The 11,091-nt window shown below is 42.7% G+C and overlaps 1 protein-coding gene across 1 annotated transcript; it reads right to left on the reverse strand.

Moving 5' to 3' along the window:
- Nucleotides 1-1,305: 1,305 nt before the first annotated feature.
- alad (aminolevulinate dehydratase) lies at nucleotides 1,306-8,511 on the reverse strand. Its single transcript, XM_023960909.1, has 12 exons — nucleotides 8,426-8,511; nucleotides 7,583-7,708; nucleotides 7,388-7,438; nucleotides 6,970-7,066; nucleotides 5,724-5,859; nucleotides 5,542-5,625; nucleotides 4,197-4,285; nucleotides 4,039-4,094; nucleotides 3,872-3,959; nucleotides 3,716-3,802; nucleotides 3,514-3,643; nucleotides 1,306-1,636 (listed from the first exon to the last, which is right to left on the reverse strand). Exons 1-12 carry the CDS (start codon nucleotides 8,509-8,511, stop codon nucleotides 1,575-1,577), a joined length of 1,092 nt encoding a protein of 363 aa, XP_023816677.1. The 3' UTR covers nucleotides 1,306-1,574.
- Nucleotides 8,512-11,091: the final 2,580 nt, after the last annotated feature.

Consider the following 11,091-nt stretch of genomic DNA (forward strand, 5'->3'; position numbering starts at 1 on the left):
TGGAGGAGGCCTACCCCTCCAAGAACAAGTTGTCTATTAGATAACTAACAAACATATGTTGTAGATGTCTACTGCACATCTCAGACAACTCTATTGTGTTACTCTATTAGAGCTTTTCCAACAGTGTTCTGCATGTAGAGGTCTTCTACGCGTCTACATGGAGCCATTTAATCTTTGGATATTTTTACATGTCTGTCAGAAAGTCTTTAAAAAACATTTAATTGATAAATAAAATAAACACTGCAGTTTCTAAATTGTTTGTGTGTGTGTTATTTTTTTCACAGAAAATAATAATCACAAAATTCTACATTCAGAGAACATTTCTACTCGTATTTGCCTGGAGTTAAACAGTCTCAGAAACTGGCATCAAAACAACAACATGTAGCTTCGTGTGTTGAACAGCATTTTCATTCAAAAGAATCAAGGAAATGGCAGATATATGAACACAGATGTAATATTTTGAGCCTAAAACACCTTTTACTAGTGAAAGAAGTGAATGGTGACATTATTTCCATTCCATTGACAATGTCTATCCGTCTTCTAAACCTGCTTTATGCCTTTCGGGCTCACTGGGTTGCTGGAGCCTAACCTAGTCACCGTCAGGCAGAGACGGGGTACAGCCCGTCCAAGTCCCCAAACGATGACATGCACCCCTAGGGGCAATTCAGTGACAACACACCTATGATGCATGTTTTTGGACTGTGAGAGGAAACTGAAGAAAACCCACACATGCACGACAAGAACATGCAAACTCCACACAGAGAGAATGTGGTCAGGATTTGAACTCGCTGTGAAGCAAGAGTGCTGACCACTACACCACTGTTTAGTGTTAGTGTATAGGTGTAGTGCCTATTGAAAATGCTCAATACTTCTTCCACATACTTCTACTGAAAGTATTAAAGCGAAATGCATAAATCTTAATTTAAACCATTGCAGTGTCCGATAAAAGTCATGCATGGTTTTTATCTCAGCTGAAACAGCAGGAAAAAAAAAACTTTTGCTCCATTTTCTAAGTTTAAACAGCTTTAAGACACTTCATTAAACGTATTGTAACTGTGAAAAAACACTAAATGAATTCATTTGAAAATTTGCTTCTCATATTTATCGTCTATAAATCAAGTCTTGAAGAGGAAAATTCATATTTATGCTCAAACAAAATGCAAATAAATGCAAGTGATGATTCAAAATGCAGAAAATAGTTTATATTTTAACCATATTTTGCTCTTACTGGCCGTACCACAGATGGATGAGTGGGGGTTAAATCACCATGAAAGATATTTCAGAATCCATACACTCACAAGCATGTCAGCTTAAAGAAATGATCCATTTTATTTCTATTCAGTTTTTCCAGGCAGCTCTTCAGCATAAATGCATTTGATCTGGTCGGAAACTGACTACTTAATGTACAGGAATCACATCTTCTGCAGGGAAAACCTGACAGGGACTTTAAAGAAAACGCTGATTATAGAATGTCTAACACAGAAGTCGTTTTTAGAAGCGACTCGGTCAACAGCTGGTGGTCTGCGGTGGTCGGCCCCGCCCATCCATCTGTCCATCCATCCGTCAGTATGTCTTCAGGACTCATTTAACCAGGAGAGCAGCTCAGGTGTGAAGTAGGTGATGATGATGTCGGCTCCTGCAGCACACATTAGGAAAGCTTTGTAAACCTGAGATGGAGACTTCCAAGACCGTCTGATGACACAAATGAACATTCTTTCAACCAAAAACTGTAACATTTTAAAGCTGAATCACTGGAAGCATCTGAAAAAGACCCAAAACATCACAGATGGAGGAAACAGAGAGATGGGAAAGGTGGCGCTCTGCATTTGAGAACATTTCCTTCAGCTCTCCAAGGTCTGGAACAGAGCAGGTTTGACGGATTACAGCTGTAACGAGTATCCGAATACTCGGATACTCACGAGCTGTTCCAGAAAAAACGAGCACAAATATTTGAGAGGTCCGAAATCGATGATTTTAGAGCTTTAAATTATACCATGGTCTGGGAAAAGACTTGATTCTGATTGGCTGCTGGGTGTGAATTAAGTAAAGGTTAATGGCTGACGAAGTGTGCGTTATTACTTTTTAATACAGTAATAACGGTTCGGACGGTTCAGGAACACCTTTTTTTACCGTGCGGTTATCAGGTTTTAATGCACACCCAGCAGCCAATCAGAATCGAGTATTCATCCATGGTATAAATAGTGATAATGCACAGTGATAACCGTACGCCTGAAAAAAGTAGTTCCGGTCACAGAGCTTCAATGTTTTGTATCACTGCTCTGGATTCTTTTAATCAAACTTTAGCTTCATCATCTGGACAAAAACAAGCGGTAAGACGTGAACTTTCTCTCTGAACCGATGCTTTATTTATCACATCGTGACCATCAGCTTTGCTTTGCCGCTGGAGTTGAGGTCGGTAACGTGACTACGCGCCGCACCGCGTAACAAATAGTCCGCTTTTTGTGATAAAAGTGATCCAAACCCAGCGGACCGGCTTCTCCAAACCCGTTGATGATGGTGGATTTTACCCTTTCTGCTTGAGCGCCCCTAGCGGCCGTTAGAAAAAAGGCATAGAAAAAACTGATGAAAAAAGTGCATAAATTAGCCGCATCATTGAATAACCCGCAGGATTGAAAGCGTATGACAAAAGTAGCGGCTTATAATCCGGAATTTATGGTAAACAGTAAGACTTGAGATTTCATCTATGAATGGATGTATGGTTGTCAGCCAATGGCTGATCCCGTCAACATTCGACTAAATCCCTCTGATCCGTCTGCTGCAGAGAGAAGGTTGTGGAGTCGACAGTGTGGGGGATGGAATCGTTTTCATGAAGGATCTGAGGTCCACAGGTCAACAGATGCACATTAGATTCAGACACAGCTGCAGTTCTCGGAATAAACAGAAGTGAAGAGGATGGCCCTGGACCGCTCCGCTACACGTGTGAGCCTCGACGGATCGAAGTGGCTGTGTCACTCTGGCACTGGAAGGGAAAACAGAGCCAAGAGCAAAACCTCTCCAAAAGTGTCAGGAGAAATGAGAGGAAATAGAAGTGGGAAAACTTGGAAACTCTTTTGGAAGCTGAAGGACTGTTTTTCCTGAAGCTTCAGCATCGGACACTGGAGTGAATTTGTACCGAGAAGATTTTTAGCTGTTTTCTTACCTTCATCTGTGATTTTATTCATTTATTTTTTACTACAACAGATGTTTGCATAGAGAAACAGAAAGAATATGAATTTCTGATACTGAACAGATCTTTGTTCTTCCACATAAACTAAGATTATCTAGAATTATGGGTCACAAAAAGTCCTGTCTTTGTGTTGTATTTGAAGCCAACAGGTCTGTCATATTTTGTTTCTTGGACTAAACTTTTACAAACAAAACAGCTCATTTGTCTCGTTCGTTTGCTTGTGTGCTCTCTTGGTATGGTTTCCTGAAATATGATGTGTAACCTTTACATTTCCTGCATAACTAGAGGTGGAGCAGAGAAAATGAGGAGGCTGGAGTTCCTCTCACCTGCCCGCCGGAAGGCGGTCATGGCTTCCATCACAGCAGCTCGGAGGTCGAAGGCGCCAGCCTTCGCTCCGTGCCACATCATGGCGAACTCTCCAGACACGTTATACACAGCGAGGGGGTGGGTGGGGAACTGCGGGGGGGGGCGACCAGAGCAGAACATTTAACACGTATGTGACGGCAGAGAATAACCTGCAAAACTCACCTTGTCTTTGACTTCCCTCAGGATGTCCAGGTACGGGAGGCCAGGCTTCACCATCAGCATGTCGGCCCCCTCCCTCACATCCCGTTCCTGCAGGATAGAGCGGCAGCATGACGACAGGAGCTGAAAACACCTGAACTTACCCCCAAACCCACCTACCACAGCTCGGAGGGCCAGCCCCCGGGCTCCAGGGGGCAGCTGATAGCAGCGCCTGTCCCCAAAGGCAGGCTTGGACTGTGCAGCGTCCCTGCGTGCAAACACAGTGGGGGCTGAGTTACTTTAAGGCCACACAGCCCCCAACATGTGCTAAAGTACCGCTCACCTACCGGAAAGGGCCGTAATAACATGAAGCAAACTTTGCGCTGTAGCTCAGCACTGACACCTGCAGGAGAAGCCAAAGGTCAGCAGACATGTGGGACGCCTTCGTCCTCCGAGCTCACAGGTTTGTCTCGCCGCAGAGACGTCCGGCGTCTCATTCATGTACCTTGTTTCCCAAACCGTTGGAGAGCAGAGCCTGCTTGATGGCTCCGACCCTTCCATCCATCATGTCAGAGGGAGCGATGATGTGGCAACCTGCAGAATAGCACACCATCAGACAAAAAGACAAAAGGCTACAGAAACCCCCCACCAGCAAACAAAGACACCAAAAAGAAAAAGATCAAAGACACAGGGATTCCTAAAGACAGTCCATGTGTGTGTGTGTGTGTGTGTGTGTGTGTGTGTGTGTGTGTGTGTGGGGGGGGGGGGGGGGGTCTATAACCTGCCAACTGACTGGAAAATATAAAACACAAGGATTTCCTTTTAATTTGAACACCCTTGATGCCAACCCTCATGAATTCCTCCTTTCCCAAACACTTTGGCTGGAATTCATATGGGACAGGGGTGTCAGACTCCAGGCATCGGGGGGGGGGGGGGGGGGGGGGCCCAACGTCCTGCTGATCGGTTCAAAACCTGCTCGCTGCTTATAACCTGGACCAGGTGTGTCCAGTAAGACATTTTAATGGCAGGTTATTTCGAAAACATGTAGGACACTGAGAGCTGGATTTGATCTGCACTTTTAGGACTATAATTTAAAAACTATAACCCATTGACTGCATACGGGACCTGGAGTGAGCGTGACGTCGCCCATAGAAAATGATTTGTTTCAGCTAAATGAAGTCAAGTCAGTCGCATTGTTTTGTGATCCATGTTGGAGCCAGCTGACGTCCAGTGAGCAGTCATTGGTCCGAGTCGTTGTGAGTCATCGTTTTAATAACAACCACTTACCAATCAGACGTGGGTGTGTTAAAAGGCCACACCCTGCCCACTAGAAAGTGGGCTCTGGAGAATCTATCAATCAAAAGTTCAGACGTTCGCTTTGAGTCGACAAATTTTAATCAAGGCTTCTGATTGGTCACTTTAAAACTTGAATAACTTTTAAAAAATGAGGATTATCAAGAACACGTTAAAAAAAAGGCATCAGAGCAAGAAGTGTTATTCTGACCAATAGAACGACTCAGTAATAGCTGTTTATTTCTTTATAGAAGTCTGTGGGATTTTGGCTTCTTAGGGACCAGCAGGTACTTCCTGTTTGGAACAAGAGGGGGGTGGGGTCACTCAGTCCGGTTCTCATATACAGTCAATTGTATAAGCAGCGTTAAACGTAAATATAAAAATTCAAACATCTTTCCTTCAGAGGACAGCTCAGTTCCCTTCATGACAGTAAATACACAAGAACTTTTTTTCTTAAGTACACAACTCAAAGTTCCCAAGATGCTTTGCAAAGTAGTCTTTGCCTTTTCCCCAAACCAGCATGTGTGTTTGTAAGACAGTGGTACGGTGAAGCTTACCAGCCCTGGCGTAGGCCAGCGCGACCTCTGCCAGCCTGAGACAGCTGGCGTCGTTGTTCAGAGTGCCGTCATCGTTCAGAATGCCTGGAGACCAGATGAGAAAAACAAGCAAAGCCCGAGCGTCATCATCCCGCGGTTCATGAAGGAGCTGGAGCAGGGCGACGTCGTGAGGAGACACTGACCACAGTGTCCATGTGACGTGTACGGACACAAGCAAACGTCACAGGAAACCAGCAGCTCCGGAAACAGGGAGCGGATTTTTTTAACCGCCAGAACAGCCGGTGTGTCGTCCGTGTCGGCCCCGGAGCCCCGGTCATCCTTATGAAGACAGGGAAGGTCAAAGCCAGGAGACACGCCCGAACATTCATCTCTTCTTCCATCCTTCCATTCATTCTTTTTTACTTCTCTCCATCCGTCATTCCATCACTCTTTCCATCTACGGATTCTTACTTCCATCCATTCATTTATCCTTCAGTCTATCTATCATTGCATCACCCGTTTATCCATCTCATCTATAGTCTATTCATCCATCCATTCATCTTTCCATCAATCTGTCTTCCCAACCATCTATTTATTTTTTTCTTTAAATCTATCGTTGCATGCAATTCATTTATCCATTCTTCCACCCAATAATTCATCCAACCAACTGTCCATCCATCTATCCATCCATGTCTCCATTCACTTGTAAACTTATCAATCACATCTCCTTTCCATCTAGCCAATCCTTATCCCACCCATCCATTTTTTACATTCCTCCATTTACCCAGCCACCTACCTATCCATTTGTCTGCCCATCCATCCATCCATCCATCCATCCATCCATCCATCCATCCATCGACCAATCCATCAATGCATCCCTCCATTCATCCTTCAACAGATCCATTCATCTAATAATCCACACATCTGTCTATTCATTCATCTCTGCATCCACCCATGAAACTATCCACCCTGCAATCCACTCATCCATCTGCACATCTATCCATCCTTCAGTCCATCCATCCACCACCTCATCCATCTATTCATCCACCAGTTTATACATCCATCTATCCAATATCTCACACTGGAATATCAGTTTCATTTTTTTTAAATATGATTGTCAATTTTAGGGTCAATAACTTATTATAACAAAACAAAAAAATCCATCACAAACAAACCGCAGGCTTGTTGTCTGTCAAACTCCTCCCCCTGACCACACGTTTGAACTAGACACTCAAATAAAAGATAGTACGCACAGAATAAAGTAGCAAAACCCAGAGCCTTTCATTATTGATTTAAACAACAAATCTGAAGATTGTCGATTCTACAGGACTATCTTTTTCCCATCTATTGTCAAAATGTGTCGTTTTTCCAGTCATTCATTCTTTTTCTTTAAGATGCCAAGTCAGCAGCTCTTCTTTTTTTCTCCTTCCTTCTTTTGGTTCAACAGACCTTAGCGATTTTTGCCGGGACCCCAAAGATCAGCACACATTTCAAGCCTTTGGCCACAAGAGGCTTCAGCATTTCCTCCAGTTTGTTCACCCCGTATCTGCAAAGGACAAAACATGACTGAGCTGCAGCAGGGAGCCAGAAAGCCCCGCGCTCTTTTCAAGACACAGCAGCTCATCAGCGTTATGTTAGAGGCGCCATGTTACTAAAGGTGGATCAGCTGATTATAATGGGCTAACGGATCCCCGTCTTATCTTAGTCCACTGTGTGACTCTGACTCCACCCTTCTCTTATCTGAGGTCACTCCCCTGGTGGTGCACGCCGTCACACATTCGTATATCCATTCGGGACGGCGCTTCATCAATCCTCAAACAATAATGAGCTCATCTGGTTTGTGTCAGGCGTTCTTTCCGGTTCTCACCTGGCCTGGCCCGGCAGACTGTTGATGGGCTCCACTGCATCAGCGGCATCTCTGCAACAGAGAGCGACAAAAGAAAAATCAAGCATGAAACAAGCCGCACAGCTCAGAGATCTACTTTACGCGCCTGAATCTATGATTTCAGGAGAATCGGTCGGAACGTCTGCACTGCAGAAACGTCTGACAGACTTCACTCACGTGACAAAGATGGGGTAAATGAGATTCTCGGGTCTGAGATTGGTCGCACACGTCTGCCAGAATCGAAGCGTCTGGTGGAAGTATCCGCTGTGGAGGACCGACTGTGCTGGAGTCTGCATCTCTGACCTTCAGCAGAGAGACAAAGCCGGGCAGCCGTGAGGGGAACTCTACCCTCAGGCCCTGCTGCTTTTGTGCCGTCCCCATGAAAACATGGCAGCTCAGCCTCACTGCAGAGTCAACAAGGCTCCGGTCTGCAGCTGCAGCCTTTGATCAGACTATTGACATTGTGCCCTGGAGACAGATGCCCCAAATGCCCCAAATACCCCCGTCTGCAAAAACATCCCCAACTCAGTTTGGATAAAAGTATCAGCTAAATGGGGATTTATATAAAAAAAATGTGAGTTTTTATTCAATATAAATGTGCACAGCATCAGGCCACTTTCCATACTAGATATGTTTAATGGCGGAAGCTCATTCAAAACTTTGATAATTTAGAGGAGGAGCTTTTTTGTCATCAAAACGTGTATTCTTTAACAAATTTTCTTAATCTGTTTATTTCACATTGTTAAATATTACGTCTCTTATGTAAGAACTTAAAAAAACTACCAAAGAGCTGCGAGGTGACAGCTTTCATTTTAGTGAAAGCTGTAAGTTTAGTTACAGGAATTGGAAACATCTCAAACTTTTTCGAGAATGACGCCGTTTATCTCCTCAAATAAAGGGTCATCTCTAACCAAAACAAGGCTCTTTAAGTAGCAATCTCTGCTGTTAACGACCAAGATTACAGCTATAAAAAAATCACGACCACATTTTACCAATATTTACTAAAATCTAGTGGCTCACCTTCGGAGGAGGAAGCTGTCCACTTCTGCACACTTGGAAGTCTTTCTTCTTCTGTGGTTTGTTTGCTGCAGTGCCACTTCCGCCATCTGGTGGCGGGAAATGTTAACAACATGTGATTATCAACACTAATAACTGTTTTTATTTATAAAATCTGTTTTGATAATAAAGAACAAATTCAAGTTAGAAGCAGATTTGATTACTTTTACTCAAAAACACAATTAAAGTGGGATTGAACCAATGGGGCATGAGCTATATAGTCCACATTTCTGGAACAAAAACAGTAGAAATGCAAAAAACAGTCACAAGCATCAGACAGCAGAGTGTCTGTTGGTTCAAAGGTCTGTGAACCTGCAGGGTTCAGTGCAGTTCATCTATTTGTTATGAGGAAATCGGTATGAATCAAATGTAGCTCTCCTCATTTTCACTCGGGGCACCGTCTGCACCCTTCAGACAACAGAGGGTGTGAAAACCCTGCAGGTCTTTGGGCCTGATTTATGGTTAACTTATTGTTTAAGAAAAAACTTATTGCTTAGTCATTCATCATTTGTTTTTTACACAATTCTCGGTTTAAAACCTATCACACCAATGAACCAAATCATAGAGAAAGTGAACTGTTACATCCCCATTGCATACCAGTACGTTTAACTGTCAAACGTGTATTTTGCATTATTACATTACACCAGGCTTACTATGAGCCAACAGAAAGCCTTTTCTTCATTTTGCTCATCAGCAAAAACAAAAAAAACATTTTCGAACCGAATTGAAGGGAAACTGAATTGTTGCATCCCTATTTACTTATATGTTTATTTGAATTTTTAAAGGCCCATTGATCCACCACACCACTGATAACAGTGAAGTCCATAGGTAGTTCAATTGATTTATTGTTGATCTGTTGTTTTGACAGTCACTGATCCTCCTCTTTTCAGTTATTTACATTTTAACATTTCCCATTCCTCCTGCTATGCCTTTTCTTTACAGTATTCTTTAACTGCTGCTTTTTCTTCGTGTTCTTATACAACTGTTCTTAGACACTGCATCTCAGAGCTTATTCAAGCTTCTCTGATGAGAAAAACGTATTCACCCCCTTGGATGTTTGTCCCTTTTGCTGCTTTCATAAATCCCATGTGGTCAATAAAGTTTGTCTTTCCTCACACAAGAATTTACTAGAAAAAAAAACCTTCAATGTAAATGTGAAAACAGATTTTTACAAAGTAACGTCAATGAAACAAAAATATAAAATGAAATATAATTGTATGCATAATTATTCTCCCCCCTTTAAAATTTATTGTCAAATTCAATAAAAGTCCATCCAATCAGTGCCAATAGTCCATAGTCATATAAATTAGTGAAATAAAGATCACCTGAGTGGTGTGGGTGTGTCCCAAGAGACTGAGTAGTAAAACACCAGGGTCCAGATACTGGTGGAGTGGAATTCCTGGCTACCAATTCACCAAGAAGACAGAGGAACACTCCAACTAGGGATGGGAGTAGAAGCCCCATGAAGCCTCATTGGGGTTCATGTAATTGTGTTGGAAAAATGAACCAACCATTCAGGGCTTTGAAACCACACAGAACAGCGGCATCTGGTGGCGGACTGGACATGTGTCATATGCTTCAACCAAGCTCCTTGTAACACTTCAATGTGTAAATGGAAAAAAAACAACACAATGAGATACGTTTGCTGTGAGAAGTGCTTGACAAAGCAAAACACACATCACATGAAGAAAATAAAAGCAAAGCAAATTACAACAAAAAAAAGTAAAGCACTATCTTTGAACTCAGGATTCCAGAATTCAAACACTGATTATTCCACTGATCTATCAGTACAATGATTTTTTGCCATCATATATTGGTACAAGTATTTTTCTTGTAAATAATGTTCATAGTGAATTGTCTTATTAGGAGAAACTGAATTGAAATGATCCTGAGCCACAGTACTTTTTTTTTTTTTTTTTACCAGGAGCCATGGTAAAGTGCAATGAACTGACGCTGATTCCAATACAGGGGAAACAAAAGAACTTGTCGGGGAAACATTCGGGATTTATTTGTATTTACAGAGAATAGCCTGCCCAACTGTTGAAACACAAGTGACATATGAACCGTGGTTCGACCAAACGAGCATTTGGCGCTTCATACGTCAACCATGCTAGTTGACACACGCCCCGAAACATTGTGCCGAACCACTCTGCTTCATGAAGGTGAAACACGCGCCGGAGCGTCTGTGTCAAACGGGCCGTCCCCAACTCCAAGCAATTCAGAGAAAGGGTTGTTGAAAGGTACAAGTCAGGGGCGGGATACTAGTGATGGGTATATGAGGCCTCGTGAAGCGTTTCGGCACATTGCCCAAACTGCATTGATACTGTGTCACTTAATACCAACTCCTGCTTGACCAAAAACATCATTGCAGGCAACCAAGAGAAAAAAACTCTGCTGATATACTAATTCAATTTAATCTAAACACAATATTTTTCATTGTATAGTTTCTCATTCCCATGTCTCGCTCTATGATGCCCCAGCATTGAGGAGGTGCTTTTATGTTTGACAGTTCTGCAGAACAAATGCCACATTTAACCTCCAAAACATAAAATGATTCATTTCAAAAACTAAAAATAGAATTTTATTCTGCTAGATCAAGCAAAACCGAGAGGAACAGGGGACAAAACGCC

This window comes from Oryzias latipes, chromosome 12 (assembly GCF_002234675.1).
Source record: "Oryzias latipes chromosome 12, ASM223467v1".
NCBI lineage: Eukaryota > Metazoa > Chordata > Actinopteri > Beloniformes > Adrianichthyidae > Oryzias > Oryzias latipes.

Excerpts from the sequence above, each read along its gene's own strand:
- alad (XM_023960909.1), bottom strand. The coding sequence starts at position 8,511 with ATGGCGGAAGTGGCACTGCAGCAAACAAACCACAGAAGAAGAAAGACT. Across the intron at positions 5,626-5,723 it reads CACGTCACATGGACACTGTG|GCATTCTGAACGATGACGGC; the intron begins GTCAGTGTCTCC and ends TCTGGTCTCCAG. Across the intron at positions 4,095-4,196 it reads CCAACGGTTTGGGAAACAAG|GTGTCAGTGCTGAGCTACAG; the intron begins GTACATGAATGA and ends CTTCTCCTGCAG.